General features: G+C 36.3%; 1 protein-coding gene across 8 annotated transcripts in view; it reads left to right on the top strand.

Moving 5' to 3' along the window:
- CNOT2 (CCR4-NOT transcription complex subunit 2) overlaps window positions 1-20,574 on the top strand; it is a 121,635-nt gene that overhangs the window by 51,092 nt on the left and 49,969 nt on the right. Inside the window, exon 2 of one of the 8 annotated variants that reach the window (XM_055396234.2) lies at window positions 17,485-17,542. The exons of the other annotated variants lie outside the window; for them this stretch is intronic. Coding sequence (XP_055252209.1) covers window positions 17,522-17,542 — 21 coding nt within the window. The 5' untranslated portion in view covers window positions 17,485-17,521. The remainder of the gene's footprint in view (window positions 1-17,484; window positions 17,543-20,574) is intronic. 8 annotated transcript variants of the gene reach the window in all.

Here is a 20,574-nt window from a genome sequence, read left to right as displayed (position 1 = left end):
GAAATGTTTAACAAGGACCTAGAAGAAATAAAAGAGTCAATCAATAATGAATAATGCAATAACTGAGAACAAAGGCACTCTGGAGGGAACCAACAGTAGAATAACTGAGGCAGAAGATAGGATAAGTGAGGTGCAAGATAGAATGGTGGAAATGAAGCAGAGAGCAAATAAGAAAAAAAAAAATTAAATGAGGACAACCTCAGAGACCTCTGGGACAATGTTATATGCCCTAACATTCGAATCTTAGGCATCCCAGAAGAAGAAGACAAAAAGAAAGGCCATGAGAAAATACTTTAGGAGATAATAGTTGAAAACTTCCCTAAAATGGGGAAGGAAATAGGCACCCAAGTCCAAGAAACCCAGAGAGTACCAAACAGGATAAACCCAAGGTGAAACACCCCAAGATACATATTAAGCAAATTAATGAAGATCAAACACAAAGAACAAATATTAAAAGCAGCAAGGGAAAAACAACAAATAACCCACAAGGGGATCCCCATAAAGATAACAGCTGATCTTTCAATAGAAACTCTTCAGTCCAGAAGGGAATGGCAGGACATACTTAAAGTGATGAAAGAGAAAATCTACAATCCAGATTACTGTACCCAGCAAGGATCTCATTCAGATATGAAGGAGAAATCAAAAGCTTTACAGACAAGCAAAACCTCAGAAACTACAGCTCTTCGACAAATGCTAAAGGATCTTCTCTAGGCAGGAAACAGAGAAAAGGTTTATAAATTCGAACCCAAAACAACAAAGTAAATGGCAATGGCATCATACTTATCAATAATTACCTTAAATGTATGTGGGTCAAATGCCCCAACCAAAAGACAAAGACTGGCTAAACGGAAACAAAAACAAGACCCCATATATGCTGTCTATAGGACACCCGCCTCAAACCTAGGGACACAGACAGACTGAAAGTGAAGGGCTGGAAAAAGATACTTCACACAAATGGAGACCAAAAGAAAACAGGAGTAGCAATACTCACATCAGGTAAAATAGACTTTGAAATAAAAGCCGTGAAAAGAGAAAGAAGGACACTACATAATGATCAAAGGATCAGTCCAAGAAGAAGATATAGAAATTATAAATATATATGCACCCAGCATAGGACTGAGCACCACAATATGTAAGGCAAATGCTAAGAAATATGAAAGGGGAAATTAACAGCAACACAATAATAGTGGGAGACTTTAATACCCCACTCACCCCTATGGATAGATCAGCTAAACAGAAAATTAGCAAGGAAACACAAACTTTAAATGATACAATGGACCAGTTAGACCTAATTGATGTCTTTGGGACATTTCATCCTAAAACAGTGAATTTCACCTTTTTCTCAAGTGCACACAGAAACTTCTCCAGGATAGATCACATCCTGGGCCATAAATCAAGCCTCGGTAAATTCAAAAAAATTGAAATCATCTCAAACATCTTTTCTGATCACAATGTGGTAAGAGTAGATGTCAACTGCAGGAAAAAAAATATTAAAACTACCAACATATGGAGGCTGAACAACACACTTCTGAATAACCAACAAATCACAGAAGAAATCAAAAAAGAAATCAAAATATGCATAGAAATGAATGAAAACACAACAACCCAAAACTATGGGATTCAGAAGGAGCATTACTAAGGGGAAGGTTCATAGCAATACAAGCCTATCTCAAGAAACACAAGAGAAATCAAATAACTAACCTAACTCTACACGTAAAGCACCTAGAAAAGGAAGAAATGAAGAACCCCAGGGTGAGTAGAAGGAAAGAAATCACAAAAATTAGGGCAGAAATAAATGCAAAAGAAACAAAAGAGACCATAGCAAAAATCAATAAAGCTAAAAGCTGGTTATTCAAGAAGATAAATAAAATAGACAAACCATTAGCGAGACTCATCAAGAAACAAAGGGAGAAAAAAACCAAATCAATAAAATTAGAAATGAAAAGGAAGAGATCACAGCAGACAACAAAGAAATAAAAAGGATCATAAGAGACTACTATCAGCAACTATATGCCAATAAAATATTGTCCAACTTGGAAGAAATGGACAAATTCTTAGAAAAGTATAACTTTCCAAAACTGCACCATAAAGAAATAGAAGATCTTAACAGACCCATCACAAGCAAAGAAATCGAAACCATAATCCAAAATCTTCCAACAAACAAAAGCTCAGGACCCGATGGCTTCACAGCTGAATTCTACCAAAAATTTAGAGAAGAGCTAACACCTATCCTACTCAAACTCTTCAAGAAAATTGCAGAGGAAGGTAAACTTCCAAACTCATTTTATGAGGCCACTATCATCCTAATACGAAAACCAGACAAAGATGCCACAAAGAAAGAAAACTACAGGCCAGTATCACTGATGAACATAGAATCCTTAACAAAATTCTAGCAAACAGAATCCAACAACATAAAAGATCATACATCATGACCAAGTGGGTTGTATCCCAGGGATGCAAGGATTCTTCAATATTCGCAAATCAATCAATGTGATACATCACATTAACAAATTAAAAGATAAAAACCACATGATTATCTCAATAGATGCAGAGAAAGCCTTTGACACAATTCAACATCTATTTATGATAAAAAAAAAAACCCTCCAGAAAGCAGACATAGGAGAAACATACCTCAACAGAATAAAAGCCATATATGATAATCCCATAGCAAACATTGTCCTCAATGTTAAAAAACTGAAAGCATTTCCCCTAAAGTCAGGAACAAGACAAGGATGCCCACTCACTCCTGCTGTTCAGCATAGTTTTAGAAGTTTTGGCTACAGCAATCAGAGCAAAAAAAAAGAAAAGGAATCCATTTTGGAAAAGAAGAAGTAAAACTCTTACTGTTTGCAGATGACATGATCCTCTACATAGAAAACCCTAAAGACCCCACCAGAAAAGTACTGGAGCTAATCAATGAATACAGTAAAGTTCCAGGATATAAAATTAACACACAGAAATCCCTTGCATTCCTATACACTAACCATGAGAAAACAGAGAAATTAAGGAAACAATTCCATTTACCATTGCAATGAAAAGAATAAAATACTTAGGAGTAAATCTACCTAAAGAAACAAAAGACCAATATATAGAAAACTGTAAAACACTGATGAAAGAAATCAAAGATGACACAAATAGATGGAGAAATATATCATGTGCATGGATTGGAAGAATCAATATAGTGAAAATATGTATACTACCCAAAGCAATCTATGGATTTAATGCAATCCCTATCAAGCTGCCAATGGTATTTTTCAGATAATTTGAACAAATAATTTCACAGTTTGTATGGAATTACAAAAAACCTCGAATAGCCAAAGCAGTCTCGAGAAAGAAGAATGGAACCGGAGGAATCAACCTGCCTGACTTCAGGCTCTGCTACAAAGCTACAGTCATCAAGACAGTTTGGTACTGGCACAAAGACAGAAACATAGATCAATGGAACACGGTAGAAAGCCCAGAGATAAATCCACACACCTATGGGCACCTTCTCTTTGACAAAGGAGGCAAGAATATTCAATGGAGAAAAGACAATCTCTTTAACAAGTGGTGCTGGGAAAACTGGTTAACCACTTGTAAAAGAATGAAACTAGATCACTTTCTAACACCATACACAAAAATAAACTCAAGATGGATTAAAGATCTAAATGTAAGACCAGAAACTATAGAACTCCTAGAGGAAAACATAAGCAAAACACTCTCTGACATAAATCATAGCAGGATTCTCTAGGACCCACCTCTCAGAGTAATGGAAATAAAAGCAAAAATAAACAAATGGGACCTAATTAAACTTAAAAGCTTTTGCACAACGAAGGAAACTATAAGCAAGGTGAAAGACAGCCTTCAGAATGGGAGAAAATAATAGCAAATGAAGCAACTGTCAAAGAGTTAATCTCAAAAATATACAAGCAACTCCTGCAGCTCAATTCCAGAAAAATAAATGACCCAATCAAAAAATTGGCCATAGAACTAAGCAGATGTTTCTCCAAAGAAGACATACAGATGGCTAACAAACACATCTCAAAAGATGCTCAACATCCCTCATAATCAGAGAAATGCAAATCAAAACCTCAATGAGGTACCATTTCACGCCAGTCAGAATGGCTGCTATCCAAAAGTCTACAAACAATAAATGCTGGAGAGGGTGTGGAGAAAAGGGAACCCTCTTACACTGTTGGTGGGAATGCAAACTAGTACAGCCACTATGGAGAACAGTGTGGAGATTCCTTTAAAAACTGGAAATAGAACTGCCATATGACCCAGCAATCCCACTGCTGGGCATACACACCTAGGAAACCAGAATGGAAAGAGACACGTGTACCCCACATCATCACAACACTGTTTACAATAGCCAGGACTTGGAAGCAATCTAGATGTCCATCTGCAGACGAATGGATAAGAACGCTGTGGAACATACACACAATGGAATCTTGCTCAGCTATTAAAAAGAATGCATTTGAATCAGTTCTAATGAGGTGCATGAAACTGGAGCCTATTATACAGAGTGAAGTAAGTCAAAAAGAAAAACACCAATACATTAACGCATATATATGGAGTTTAGAAAGGTGGTAACGATGACCCTGTATGCAAGAGCAAAAGAGAAACAGATGTGAACAGACTGTTGGACTCTGTGGGAGAAGGTGAGGGTAGGATGATCTGAGAGAATAGCATTGAAACATGTATATTATCATAGTGAAGTAGACTGCCAGTCCAGGTTCAGTGCATGAGGCAGGGTGCTCAGGGCTGGTGCACAGGGATGACCCGGAGGGAGGTGGGAGGGAGGGTCAGGATGGGGAACACATGCACACCCATGGCTGATTCATGTGAATGTATGGCAAAAACCACCACAATATTGTAAAGTAATTAGCCTCAAATTAAAATAATAAATAAAATATAGTCTCAGACATTACTTAGGTTCTGGATGATTGCACTGAGGGTGAAACTTACTTTTTTGCTTTTTATCTTTCTGAATTCCCACATAAAAATAGAACAACTAGCTAGAAAATCAAAACCCGTGAATAACAAAAGCTAGAGATGAAGTATCTCCATGAACCTCAAAATACAAGCAGATGAAAGATTAACAAAAGACTTAAATTATCAGTTTTTATCCATAAGAAAATAGAAGCATTGGGGTATCTGGACCTGAGCATAGAAGCACCTCAAAGTGGTGAACAACCTGTTTGAAAGTGTAGGTATAATTAGGCCTTTGGAAATTCGGGAGTTTTTGCCTGCTTGATTAGATCAGTGTAAAGGACCTGTACTGAGGCCTGCAGTGACTTGAGTAGCCCAGCTCTGAGCTCTCAAGACTTACCCGCTAATGCTCGCTTCTAGGACCCATTGAGAAATTTCTGGGAGTGGAACCAAAATTGAGGAGCATAAGGGAACAGAGACAGAGGAAAGAAAATGAGGAGATAAAAGTGGGAGAGAGGAACAGAGTGGGAGAGGGAGATAAAAGAAAACCTTACAAGACGTGCCATTGGACTTTCAGAGACTGCATAAAAATAGAAGGAGCTTTATGACGTTAGAGAAGTTTTCTGAACCATGTCATAGTCTTGAATTTTATTAAAATTAGATTCACAAAAGATCTTCTAGGAATATGTTTAGATGTGCTTACACCAACTTTGAGTCCCATCAACAGTGTTTATATTGATCTGACATTTAATAATGTCAAATTTTAAATTTTTCAAATTTATTGAGATTGTGTTGGAGACATATTTCCTTATTGAAATTAAGTAAATGAAGATATTGTCATATTTTTAAAGATTTTTAGTTTTGTCTTCCATATTCTTCTGAGATTTATTTTTTTTAATATGGTATGAAGAGAACAAATTCCTTTTGTTAGCAAAAAGATAGTTATATTAACATCATGTATTGATCTTATTCTACCTTCCTCCTAATCAGCAGTACTTTGCTATAAATCAGTTTGATTATATTCATGGATCTGTTTCTTATGTCTTTATTGGGTTCCTTTGATGTGTTTGTCTTTGCCTGCACCAGTATTCCATTTTCTTTTACTATAGCTTTGCATTAGATCTTCATGTCTATCTCTCTGCTTTGGTTTTTATTATTGTCTTAACTTTCTTGGCCTTTTTTCAGTGATAGATTTAGAATTGAAAAGAAAAGTATTGTGTTTACAAGTGGAATTTTATTACCTTCATTTTTATTTGGGGAAAAATTTTCTCTCAAAAGAATTTTTTTAAGCAATGGACTTATAAATCTTTAGTCAGGGTTATACTTAAGTACTTTTTGTTGTTTTTTTGGTAAATTATATTTTTAAAATTATGTTTTATAGATGTCACTGTTATATTGATATACATTTGACTTTTAAACTTGATTATTGTATCCATTAGTTAATGTTACTGAAATTTTATTCTTATAATTTATCTCTAGTTTCTTTGGGGGGAGCTTTTGTGTAAATAAATATATCATCTGTAGGTTACAGTTTTGATAGTATATATTTTTTATGACTTGTATATCTTTTCAGAACTCACTTGTATTTCTGATACAATATTGAATAGAAGTGTTAACAGTAGAACTCTTTTCTCTTGTTACTTGTCCTCCAAGCTTTAAGTTGTCAGTAAATAAGATATTTGGTGCAGGATTTTTTTTTGTAGATACACTTTATTAGGATTAAGAAATTACTCATAATGCTACCTTCTTATTTATATTTTTTCTCTTAACACCTTTTTTATTCTTAAGATTTTTTAATGTGTGCCTTTTCCTCTTAATTTGTCACCCTTACTAGGGATTTGTAACTTTGTAATCAACTTCTAGCTTCATTTACTTATTTTTTGTTTTATATTCATCAGTTTATGCTCTTTACTAAGTTATTTCTTTTTATTCTTTTAGGGCTTGTTTTACTGTTCTTTAATCTTAAGTGTTGTTAATTTTCCAAACTTACGAGGTTTTTCTTATTATCTTCCTATTGCTGATTTCTCATGTATTCCACTGTAGCTAGAGAATGTGGTCAGTATGATATCAATTATTTATATACTCGAACAAAGTGCATATTGACCAGTTGGCAGGTATATTGCTCTGTTTCCATGAGACCAACTTTGTTAATCTTGTCCATATCTTTTGTACCTGCATATTTATCATCATTATTCACATTTTTACCATTATTTATTTTTTTTGTTTAGATTTTGACTCCAGCAGTTGAAAGTTGATACAGAGCACTCTTAATGTTTCTTGTTTCTGCTGGTTCTCACTTATGGTACCTTGATTCTTTGTATTTGTTGTGTAAGTTACCATTTTATGTTTCTTAAAAATCTGTGGGATTTCTTTGAGGAATGGGTGAAAAGACATTTCCCAAGGAGATTTGGATATGCTTCTGCCAGTGCCTAAGGCACTACCAAATCCAGGCCCAATTCAAAATAAAATGTTGGTTTGAAGTTGTAGTCCATACAGGTAATGTGAATTTGGGCTGCTTTGGTTATAGATTCTTAGAAGAGATTCCTTTACCTGCTTCTGCCAGCATCACATTTAGGGCCATCAAGAATTTTTGATGCATTCTTCACTAAGTGGTTTTAAGTTACCTGCTTTATGAGAAGTCTTTTAATAGCTTTCTACCTTGAGCAAATTCCTGTTTGGAAATGTAAGCATTTTGTTTTGGGGTGCTGAATTTCCCTTTTATCCATCTTCCACATTCAAAGTTCATTTAAAAATCAGAATGTAATCTCTGTTTTAGATGTCACTAATATTTTCTTCACACAGTATCCCTACCTGAGAGTAATGCTTGGTATATGCTTAATAATTTGTTGTTGGCTGAGTATTTTGTGGAGCATTTTTAGTTGGTTTTGAGTGGAGCATTTTTTTTTTTAATAGTCTGCTAGAGTGCCAGAAGCATATTTCTTTACCATTCTCTAGGTCTCAGTGGGAATTTCACTTCTTAAGAGAAACAATTGTTGTTTCAATTACTGTAATTTGGTGGGGAGGGGTTAGCATTACTTCTGCTTTTTATTATTACCAGTAATTGAAAATGTTTGGTGATCCATTTTCTTCATATTCTTTCTCTTACCGTTCCTTCTCTTCCTTTTTGTTTTTAACTTCCCTCTGCTTTTCCTTCCAGTTCCTTCCCTTGCTTGCCTCCTTCCTTCACTTCTTTATAGTATTATCATTTTCCTTCTAATTGAAGGACTTAAAAAAATTTTTAAGCTTTTTAAGTTATGTGTAACACAGGCAAAATTAAAGTCATTAAACTTTTGTTTTTAAGAATTTTGCACGTTGTGATTCCTTCTACTGCCTTTCACCTTACCTTAGATCCTTGAAAGTTTGCATTTTAAGAGAACGCTGACCTAACCCACAGTTGTCATGTCAGTTCACAGTTCTTTCAGTTGAGCTTCTTTGATCTCCACTTGAGTATTAACATACTGATGACTTCAAAAATTCCTTACCTGTAATTTTTAGGATCTAATTTCTTCAAACAGTTTGTTATTGTTTAGTCGCTAAGTTGTGTCCTGCTGTTTGTGACATGAACATGCCAGGCTTTCCTGTCCTTCACTGTCTTCTGCAGTTTGCTCAAACTCATGTCCATTGAGTCAGTGATGACCATCCAGCCATCTCATCCTCTGTTGCCCCCATCTCCTCCTGCCCTCAGTCTTTCTCAAAATCAGGGTCTTTTCCAGTGAGCCAGCTCTTGGCATCAGGTGGCCAAAGTATTGGAGCTTCAGCATCAGTCCTTCCAGTGAATATTCAGGGTTGATTTCCTTTAGGATTAACTGATTTGATCTCCTTGCTGTGCAAGGGACTCTTAAGCAGTTTACTTTAGGGCAACTTTTAGGGTCAGAATCGATGGATCTACCTGGTTCTTAATTTCACATGCCCTCTAAGTATAAAATCAAGTTGTATTCACTCTAATCACATCCTATCATAGGGTAGACCTTTGGGATATTCCAATAACTTAAGATAAAAAAATTTGACTACTAGATCCTTCGTACTTTTAGTAGCATCTTGTCTTATAATTCTTTCCTACAAACAGTAAAACAAACTACATATTTATACCATGAGGATTTTCCAGCAATGGGAATCTGTAGAAAAAGCTCCATTGGGATAGCCTTTGACCTAAAAAAGTCAATCCTGATGGATAGACCTTGTAATACATTTCTGATAGTGATGAATTCCTTTAGGTTTCGTTTATCTGAAAAAAATTTTTATTTCACAATTATTTTTGATAAAGTTTTTGATGGATGTGGAATTCAAAGTTGACAGATTTTTGTTTTAATGCTTTGAAGATTTTGCTCCACTGTTTTCTAAATCAGACCATTTCTGCAATAAACCTGCTGCTGTTTTATCTTTGGCCCTCTTTGCATACTGTAACTTTTTCTCTGGTTACTGTTAACATTTTTTTGGTCATTCAGTTCAGTTCAGTTCAGTCGCTCAGTCATGTCCGACTCTTTGCGACCCCACGAATCACACGCCAGGCTTCTCTGTCCATCACCGACTCCCGGAGTTCACTCAAACTCATATCCATCGAGTCGGTGATGCCATCGAGCCATCTCATCCTCTGTCATCCCCTTTTCCTCCTGCCCCCAATCCCTCCCAGCATCAGGGTCTTTTCCAATGAGTCAACTCTTCGCATGAGGTGGCCAAAGTACTGGAGTTTCAGCTTTAGCATGAGTCCTTCTAGTGAACACCCAGGACTGATCTTCTTTAGAATGGACTGGTTAGATCTCCTTGCAGTCCAAGGGACTCTCAGGAGTCTTCTCCAATACCACAGTTCAAAAACATCAATTCTTCGGCGATCAGCTTTCTTCACAGTCCGCAACTCACATCCATACCTGACCACTAGAAAAACCATAGCCTTGACTAGACGGACCTTTGTTGGCAAAGTAATGTCTCTGCTTTTTAATATGCTATCTAGGTTGGTCATAACTTTCCTTCCAAGGAGGAAGCGTCTTTTAATTTCATGGCTGCAATTAGCATCCCCAGTGAATTTGGAGCCCAAGAAAATAAAGTCTGCCACTGTTTCCCCATCTATTTCCCATGAAGTGATGGGACCAGACGCCATGATTTCGTTTTCTGAATGTTGAGCTTCAAGTCAACTTTTTCACTCTCCTCTTTCACTTTCATCAAAAGGCTTTTTAATTCCTCTTCACTTTCTGCCATAAGGGTGGTGTCATCTGCATATCTGAGGTTATTGATATTTCTCCCGGCAATCTTGATTCCAGCTTGTGCTTCTTCCAACCCAGTGTTCCTCATGATGTATTCTGCATATAAGTTAAATAAGCAGGGTTACAATATACAGCCTTGACGTACTCCTTTTCCCATTTGGAACCAGTCTGTTGTTCCATGTCCAGTTCTAACTGTTGCTTCCTGACCTGCATACAGGTTTCTCAAGAGGCAGGTCAGGTGGTCTGGTACTCCCATCTCTTTCAGAATGTTCCACAGTTTATTGTGATCCACACAGTCAAAGTCTTTGGCATAGTCAATGAAGCAGAAATAGATGTTTTCCTGGAACTCTGTTGCTTTTTCCATGATCCAGTGGATGTTGGCAAATTGATCTCTGGTTCCTCTTCCTTGGTTTTGTACATTTAAATATGATATATCTTGGTATAGTTTTCATGTCTCATGCTTGAGATTCATTGAACCTTTTAAATTTGTGAATTATAAGTCTTTGAATCAAATTTGGGATTTTTATTAAGAATTTTTATTGGAGTATAATTTACTTTCAGTTTGTGTTAATTTCAGGTGTATAGCAAAGTGAATCAGTTGAGATTTTTATTCTATTTTTGTAAATATTTACTCTGTTCCTATTCAACCTTGGGTACTCCAATTATACATATATTAAATCACTTGAAGTCCCACAGCTTACTGTTGCTCTGTTCAGTTTTTAAAATATTTTTTTTCTCCATGTATTTAGGATGGTTTTTTTATGTGTTTTAAAAGTTCACCAGTCTTTTCTTCATCATGCCAGTTATTCTTCCCTGTACATACAAAACATAACAGCTCTATAATGTCATTGTTAATTCTGTCATCTGTACCATTTCTGGGTCTGTTCTCTTGTTGGTTCCCCATTGTGTATTTTATTATTTTTTTGCATGGCCAGGAACTTCTGCTTGGATGCCAGTTCTTAGAACTTTTAATGGGTTCAGTGCTATACATTTTTATTTCTTGTATTTCTGTTACTGTTCTTGAGCTTTCTTAGTTACTTAGAAGCTTTTTGAGCCTTTTGAGACATTCTTTGTCTCTCCCCTCCGCCCCCCCCCCCTTTTAATTGTAAGTTTTGTTACAAAGGACCGTAGCAGCTTTTCAGTTCAGTTCAGTTCAGTCGCTCAGTCGTGTCCGACTCTCCGCAACCCCATGAATCACAGCACGCCAGGCCTCCCTGTCCATCACCAACTCCCGGAGTTCACTCAAACCCATGTCCACAGAGTCGGTGATGCCATCCAGCCATCTCATTCTCGGTCGTCCCCTTCTCCTCCCACCCCCAACCTTTCCCAGCATCAGAGTCTTTTCCAGTGAGTCAACTCGTCGCATGAGGTGGCCAAAGTATTGGAGTTTCAGCTTTAGCATCAGTCTTTCCGATGAACACCCAGGATCGATCTCCCTTAGAATGGACTGGTTGGATCTCCTTGCGGTACAAGGGACTCTCAAGAGTCTTCTCCAATACCACAGTTCAAAAGCATCAATTCTTCGGCGATGAGCTTTCTTCACAGTCCAACTCTCACATCCATACATGACCACGGGAAAAACCATAGCCTTGACTAGATGGACCTTGGCTGGCAAAGTAATGTCTCTGCTTTTTAATATATTATCAAGGTTGGTCATAACTTTCCTTCCAAGGAGTAAGCATCTTTTAATTTCCTGGCTGCAATCAGCATCTGCAGTGATTTTGGAGCCCAAAAAAATAAAGTCTGACACTGTTTCCACTGTTTTTCCATCTATTTCCCATGAAGTGACGGGACCAGATGCCATGATCTTTGTTTACTGAATGTTGAGCTTCAAGCCAACCTTTTAGTCTAGGCTAATTGTTCCCACATACCGAGACTGTATTCTTCTGAGTACTCTATCTGATACCCTGTGAATTATGTTTTTCTATTTTGGCTTAGGGAACAGTTGTGTGTGAGCCTAGAGATTATTTGTGCTGTCTCTTTTCCCAGCCTCTGCATACATGCATATGTGCAGATGACCAAAGAGGACCCCTTTCCAGATTTCTCTAATGCTTTCTCTTTGCAGCTCTCTCTTACTTGGTGCTCTAGCTGCCTTCTCATCTACACTTTCTTAGTTCACAGAAATTTCTGGCCTTCACCACAACTCCCTCTCCTTGTATTGCAACTTGGTATTATAACTTGGAAACTCTCCCATTCAGTAAGCAGGGGCAGTTGTAGGGCTCATATCAGTTCTTTCTCTTCTCTTAGGGGTTCTTGTTTTATATACCACTTTATGTCCTATGTCTGAAAACCATTGGTAAATATATTTTACCCATTTTTTAAAATCCATTTTAAAAGTTGTTTCAGGTGACATGGGAGGAAGGGGAGCCCTACTCCTCCATCTTGGTTAGAAGTAGAAGTCCTACTAAATCTTGAAAGGTTTCATCTTTAAAAAATTTTTATTGAGAAGATGGATGAAAAATCACTCTTGAGACTAAGAAAATAAGCTTTTAAGTTAGTGTTCAGACAAGCCTTGAATACTTTTTATTGTGTAAGACACTATGTGAAATGCAATCCAAAGAAATATCAGACTTGTTCTCAGCGTCATTTGTGAAGAAACATCAAACAGTACAAGTCAGTAAATAACTTCCAATTCATATGTGGAGTCATCAGAGCTGTGATTCTGTTTTACTTAAATCTAAAAATTGAACAATTTCCCCATCAGTTCCCTCCCTTATGATTCCCTGGAATCTAGTAGACTTGTAAATATTGTTGTTGTGCTTAGTCTAACACTCTTGTTCGACTGTTTGCAATTCCATGGAATATAGCCCGTCAGGCTCTTCTGTCCATGGAATTTTTTCAGTCAAGAATACTGGAGTGGTTACCATTTTGTACTCCACGAGATCTTCCTGACCCAGTGGTCAAACTCACGTCTGTTGCATCTCCTGCATTGGCAGGAGAATTCTTTACCACTGAGCCACCAGAGAAGCCCAGTAGACTTGTAAATACAATGACCATTTATCTCCTCAACTGAGGTAATAATTTTACTAATTAGTATTCCTTATTCTGTCACATAGAATATTTCATTATCTCTTCATTGTTTAACCTGCCTCGGTAGATTAAAGGTATTATAGGAAATGTGTATAATGATGTATAGTAATGAAAATAGGAAATTTTTTTTTTTCTTAGGAAAAAGAAAAGATCTTTCTTATTTAGGGCTGGAAGTACTGATAGAGACTGCTTGGGGCATATGACATTTTAAAAGTGCTCTTTTCTACTGGGATAAGAGTAGTGTAATGAAACTGAAAGAATGTATTCTTATAGATTAAAAGACTCTTGGATTTAAGACATTATTTTTCACTTTCTGTCTATATCACTTTGGGTCAGTTAGGTTACATCTTTGCTACTTCATTGTGCTTGAGAATGAAATCTTTAAAACATGATTTGTCTACTCATAGAAACATTTTGATGAACAAATACAGTGTAAAAGAAATGAAGAAAATAGAAAATCGTCATTAAACCATCACAGTAATAGGTGCTGTAGGCAGTATCCTTGGATGAATGCTCAGATTAGCCAAAAATTTAAGGACAGATATTTGGATGCTGTAAAAGTACTTTTTTCAGAATATTTACTGTTTTAAAAAGGCAAATAGTGAGTTACAATGGAGAAAACTGGCAGATACACCATTTTAACCAAGATCAAGGTTAGTATCACTTGTAATAAGACATTTTATCATCATAATGCATGCATTTATTGGAATATATCCATCATATATGGTGCACTTGAGGACATGTCACATTTGTGGTAACATGACTTTAAAAATGTATGACGTCAATCTAGTCATGACAAAACAGCAGACCTACCCAAGTTGCAGGACATTCTGTAGTGTTAGCTACACTGGTGTGACTGCAGACATCAGTGTTGTGAAAGACTGACGTAAAGTCCACGGTTGCAGAAGACTAAGGAAGCGTAAAACTAAATATAATGTCTGCCCTGGTACAGAAAAAGGAAGTTAGTGGGAAACTGGTGAAATCTGTGTGAAGTTGTTCAGTTCACTTCAGTTCAGTTCAGTCGCGTCCAACTCTCCGCGACCCCATGAATCACAGCACGCCAGGCCTCCCTGTTCATCACCAACTCCCGGAGTTCACTCAAACTCATGTCCACAGAGTCGGTGATGCCATCCAGCTATCTCATTCTCGGTCGTCCCCTTCTCCTCCTGCCCCCAACCTTTCCCAGCATCAGAGTCTTTTCCAGTGAGTCAACTCGTCGCATGAGGTGGCCAAAGTATTGCAGTTTCAGCAGCTAATTTCTTAGTTTTGATACTTGTCCTAACAAGATGTTACCACTGGAGGAAAATGGGGCATATGGGAATTCTGTTCTAATTTTACAGCTCTTTTGTGAATCTAAAATTATTTCTAAAAAAGTAAAGTGATAACGGTGTTTGTGGACAGTGTGTTAACATGTAGTTGAGTTAACCTTTTCATTGGGAAGGACCTTACTTTGTTAGTGTGTGACATTTATTTCTCTGTAGCAATTCAGTTTTTCCACAGGTAGTATCAAGATGCAGTGGACAGGGTGATTCTTACATCTGACAGTGTTCTGAAAGGAAGTTAAGGGAAGAAAGCTGAGGATCCTTCAGTTCAGAATGTGGGTCTTCATCTCTCAATTTTCAAGCCAGTGCCTCACCCTTACCTATACTTTGGCCAACTTCTAAAATTTGGAGTCTGTCCACTTGGGTTTTCCTGGAAAATAAGCCTTTCATATCTTACTGGGATTCTGAGAACTGGGTATTCATAATAACTGTGATAGAGAAATATTTTCAGTCTGATGAGAGTATGTAGACTCTACCCTTCTGTGCCTCAATTTGAGGTAAAAGTACATCTTAAATAGAGGTTTTGTTATGATTAAGTGAGGTGATACGTGTTAAGTGCAACACTCAGTACATGTTAGCGCATATTTGTACCAGGCCCACTGTGTTAGATTTGCTCTAGCAGTAAATGGTTCAGCTAACTTTAAGGAGTATGTATTCCCATGGACTACAGTGCAACCCAGTGGCTCTGAGTAGTATAATTCTTCTAGGGGGATTTTTTTTTTTTTTGCTAGAAAAGAGATGTGTATTGTCTCATCGTATTAAACTGATAAATATGAAATACTCATGAAGCAACTTTTTTTAAGAAGACAATCTAACTTGAGAAAAAGTTTAAGAAATAGAAAAATAATTTTAAATCCTGAAGTTTTTATTTACTTCTCATGGTATGGCATTCTAACCACTGAAGGTGTCTATTAGGTATTTTGGAAGTGGTTGTCAATTTCAGTGGAAAAAGGCATAAAACAGTTTTATTTATATGTTTCAGAAACATAAAAATTAATTTTTGACATAATTCCATTACTTTTTAAAATAATTGTTGTCCTCATAAAATTTTCAAATGTGCTGTAAGCACCGCATTGATGGGTTCCTGTCAAAAAACACAGGTAACGGCACGTGTGGAGTAAGAGGAGGATACGTGCATGTTGTGGGCCTGTTCAGTGCCAGGCACTGTTCCAGATTCTGCGGAGACAAACGTGAACAGAGAGACAAAAATAAATTCTGTTCTCAGGGAACTAATGTTTTAGAGCATAGGAAGGCATTTAACAAAATAGATAAAATGCATCCTATGTTATATGTTGACACATATAGGAAAAGGGGTAGAGGGTGCCAAGGGATTAGGGCAAGGGATAGTATAATCTGAAATAGAATAGACAGTGAAGTCCTCACTAGGATGGCTCAGTATCCGAAGTAAAGTGAGCCGAAGCCATGTATTAACTAAGAAGAAAGCTTTCCTGGAGTATACAAATACAGAAACCTGAAGTCAGGAGTATGCCCTTTGAGTTTGAGGAATATCAAGGGGATTAGGGCAGTGTGGCAGGAATGGTGGGAGGATAGAGGTAATGAAGGGTAAATTTACTAAGGCCTGGAGGCTATAGTAGTACCGAAGCACTGTAAGTGTGTTTTCTTCTTTACTCATTTTGATTTATGATGTTCTCTGTTCTGAGCATCTAATGGATAAAGTATATAAGGGTATAAATGTAAATGTTTAGCATAGTAGATGTTTACGGAATCATGTTTACTGAATTAATTTATATGGCAAGCTGTTTAGAAGTATTTCAAAGGTCCTGTGTTCCCTTGCTAAAGGAATACTTTTCATTTTTATTTGCTTCATATAAAATAATTTGGGATTCTGATACGTCAGTGAATTTAGCTTACAATTTTGGTTGTTTTTTTGTTTTTTTTTTTTACCCCCCAGGCTCTTTTGTCCATGGGGTTCTCTAGGCAAAAATACTGGAGTATGTTGCCATTTCCTTCCCCTAGTTTACGGTTTTATAGTATTTGCCACCTTCAGTAATATTTATGTTACTAAATAGATGTTATCTTTAAATAATTGAAATGAACATCCTCTTTTATTAGCTTTATTAGTCATAATAATCAGAATCTAGTTTCCTTTGAATTGATAGTTTACTTTCTATATTATGAGGATACATATTCTCATAAAAGTCACATTTAAGTCCTATAGATTTATTTCTCTAAAAGTCTAATTTTTTATCATCTAGTTTGATTAGAGTTATATTAGTTAAGGAGGGTCCTTATTTGCTTTTATCAGAGTGGAACACTTTTAAGAACTTAGTTTCCTCCCAGGAATGTTTTTTTTTTTTTGCCACTCTGCACAACTTGTAAAATCTTAGTTCTACAACTAGAAATAGAATTGGGGCCCCAGCAGTGGAAGTCAGACTCCTTAAACACTGGACTGCCAGGAAATTCCTCCAAGGAATATCCTTATACCAAAAGTTATCCCTGGGTTTTAAAAAGATCACTAGTCTACTTTTAGGAATTTAAATACATCTAAGTAGCCCGACTGTCATTTTGCTGGTTGATGGTGTTAATATTAATGTGTTTGAGAGCCTTAAATGTTGAACGCTTAGGAGAGCAAGAAACTATTCAAGGGGCAGGTAGGCAGAGTATTTTAACATATTGTCTTGGACTTTTTTATGCTGGCCAGGTAAGCCCTATCCTCATTTTCTGTGTACGAGTTTGTAGAACTTCACCTCCCACCCTCTGCTTTGATGAACACTTTGAATCAGTCTGAGAGATGAATCTGGGGTTGGGGAATAATGAAGATGTAAACAGGGAGTCATAATGTTGAAACTGGACATTCAGATCTTTATAGCATGATTTCCTTATTTTTCAAAGAGCAGAAGAATCCCATCGTTTATCATGTTCTGGTTGGACTCCTTTCTTATCGTTTGCTGGAGTTTGAACTTCAGAGCTATGGTGTCAACCCTGCTGTAGTATCTCAGGGGAGCTCCTAGTGTGGGGCTGGTGCCATGGCTCACCCTCCAACCTTTCCTTCTTCACTTCAGCCTCCAGCTCTGAGCTTTCCAATCCCCAGAGTAGCAAATGTTGAAAGAAGTTGCACAGGTAAGTATGTGGTGGGAAAGGCTGGGGGAAAAATGGTACTGTCATCAGTATTTTAAGGGTGGATGTCGGGCCATTTTACCAGTGAGTCATTTTGATAGTTTAAAAATATGATGCTTCTTGTAAATTATTTTTCATAAAATTACCTCATAAATTATTAAATAAAATCCTAATGTGTTCTAAGAAATAATTTTTTCTTATTGGATGTGAAAGAGGGAAAACCTTAAACGGAATAAATTATAAATATTATAATGCAAAAGAAAGGTGTAAGATTGTTTTAAACTTCATATTCTCCACAAAGTATTGCAGGACCAAAATAACTGGTTTTCAGAAAAGAAGCTAAGAGAAGTCAAGGAAAGCATAAATCCATAGAGTTAAAATTTTGCCATGTTTAGCTTGGTATCAGAAGAAGGCACACTGTATTTTCCTTCTGGTAGCTGTAGACATGCTGTCCTTCCCTTTCCCAAAGTTTTAGTCAGGTAGTTATATATTTTAAAAATTTGCAAGAATAGAAACTTGAAACATCTTTTTCCTTGAAATCTAGACAGGAAGACTGAAACTTTTCTACCCATCTCTAGGTTTGAAGTTAATAAAAATAAATATAGAAACAGCACAACACTTAGTACAAAGTTTAGCCAACACTCGGGTGAGCAAGTTCACCAAATTTTGTATGTGTGTGTGTGTATAAAATGCCAACACTTTTGACATTTTCTACTTGTCTTTCTTGTATCTAAAATCATGATCTAACGATGCAGGTTTTTTTCTTAATGCATACTTTTTAGAAACAGTTCTGTGGCAGTATAGCCCTGGGTCTGCACTTTATTATCATTTTAGGCTTTTGCTTCTCAGAAAGCCTTCAAAAATTGTTCTTTAGTTCTCTCATATCTATACCACATGATTTTTATTCACGTGATTTCTAAATTCTTTTGCACATACTAAGATGTGCAAAATTATACCCTGGAAAAATAGAATTAATTTGGCCTGTGATTGCTGACATTTCTTCAAAGAAAGTGTGTCAGGTTTAAAAAGGTTGGGGCACCAGATATTCGGCATTTTGCATCTCAGAGCGGGGTCTTGAAATACAGAATCCTCAACAGTTTATCTCAAGTTCCAGGGTTTCTTAAATCTACTAGGAGGCTTATAGACATCCATATCTCCCAGCAAAGCAGACCATATGTCCAGTATCTTTTGAATTCCCTTCCTCTCCCCTTTATTAGTGCTCCCTACCTCCAACCCCATGTTTAACATTGCTTTAAGATATCCACCCTCATTTGAAAATTTTCCTTCATATTTGTTTTATATTCTGAACTTAGCAGGCTTACTGTTATATGTTCTTCCAGTTGTATTCAAAGATAAAATAATGCTTATTTTAATTTTAGTCCATATTGTGTGAGTTATCAAATCTTATTGCTGGTAAGGCATACCAGTTATAGTTGGATCTTTAGTTAATATATGATTGTTAGCACTTTTTGAGTAATTGAAGAGTTTTGATTTTAGGATGATAGTTATCTTTTAAAGCTTATATGTTGATGGTTAAAGTTTGAATCTGTATGAGGCATATTGATACAAGCGACTAAGATTTTGGAAAACCACAAAATCTATTTTTGTTCAAGTTGAAGCATGCACAACATATCCTCCCTAGATCAAAGTCAGACTGATAGGAGCATTTATAGACTTTTTGGTAATACTTTACAGAATTTGTAGGTTTGGAGGAGGGGCACATCTTAAGGTATGGTGTACATAACAGACATGGGAATGTCATCTCAGTAAGGCAGCTTCAGATACCAGATTTCAGTAACAGGTGTTGGATTAGGAAGAATGATATATTTTCATCTCCCCTTGATGCCTTCTCTGTCTTTCTATGAAATGTGAGCTACCCTGTTTTGTGGGGGATGGCACCTCTTACAAAGTATTCCTGTAACCCCTGTAAAAAATCTTGTGCCAGAATATTTAACTACTCTCCAAGATAATGATTGTGGATATGTTCATATTCTCTGGTTTTCTGCTGAATCACGTTTCCATCCAGAGTTTCTTGTGCTGCCTTTTCAGAATTCATTAAGGCTTTTATCGCTCATTTATCAGGCCTTTTGCATTTACTGAAACTGTGAAGTAAATTGCTTTTATTTTCTTATCAATTTAAGTTGATAATTTTAGAAATTATCAATTTAAAATTTATCTAAATCTTCACTTTTCTTGGATCCATCCTAAGCAGATTATTAAACTATTCATTATACATTTATTTATATTATAGTATTAAGCCACAATGTTCTAGAGCTAGTAGGACTTTGAGAGTAGTTTATTTTTTTAATAGAAGGAAAGATCATTTGTTTTTTTCCTAAAGACTTCCAGTTATTAAATTCTTTGTTCTTTGAGAAGCTAGATTTTTTTCCCCAATGTTAGTGCCTCTCTCTCCTTTTATTTAATCCCATTTCAAATTTTTTTTTTGGTGTTTTCTAGGCATGAAAATCAGTATTATTTATTACAGTTGTGAAGTAGGGTTGGTAGCTCAGAATCCTATTACCAAAAAATACCACTAGAACAGAAATTCCGTGGGTTATAAATATTTCTCGGTGGTAGTATATATTTGATATAGGTGCACAGTATTCTGGTTTCATAGAATTTGGGCAGTGTCTTTTGACCTATCAACTTTTCCTGAAGGCCAGTATTGAAGATAAGTAGATTTCAAATATCTTAGCTTCTTGTGATTGGTTTCAGTTTGGTTTACTACATCTTGGTAAAGGCAGATAAATGTTAATTGCAATTGACTGTTTTTTAAAATTAATTTTCTGCCTACTTTATAGATAACAAAGAACTTCAGTGTATATGCATGTGTGTGAAATGTTTTCTGATAGTGAATATGAAATTGGGAGGGCAAAATAGGCTAGAAGTCAAATTCTGTGTTCAGCAATCAGAATGAATTAGTAAAGTCTCCATTAGGGAAGCAGGAATAAAAAACAGTCTTGTTACTCACACTCATTACCTATACTTGGCTCTCTTTATCCTTTGTAATATAAGGTGAGTACAGACTCTGTTGC

This window comes from Moschus berezovskii, chromosome 6 (assembly GCF_049115385.1).
Source record: "Moschus berezovskii isolate FMDL1 chromosome 6, NW_MosBer_1.0, whole genome shotgun sequence".
Lineage (NCBI taxonomy): Eukaryota > Metazoa > Chordata > Mammalia > Artiodactyla > Moschidae > Moschus > Moschus berezovskii.
The sequence above is the reverse complement of the archived record's forward strand: the minus strand, read 5'-3'. Positions and strand labels throughout refer to the sequence as shown.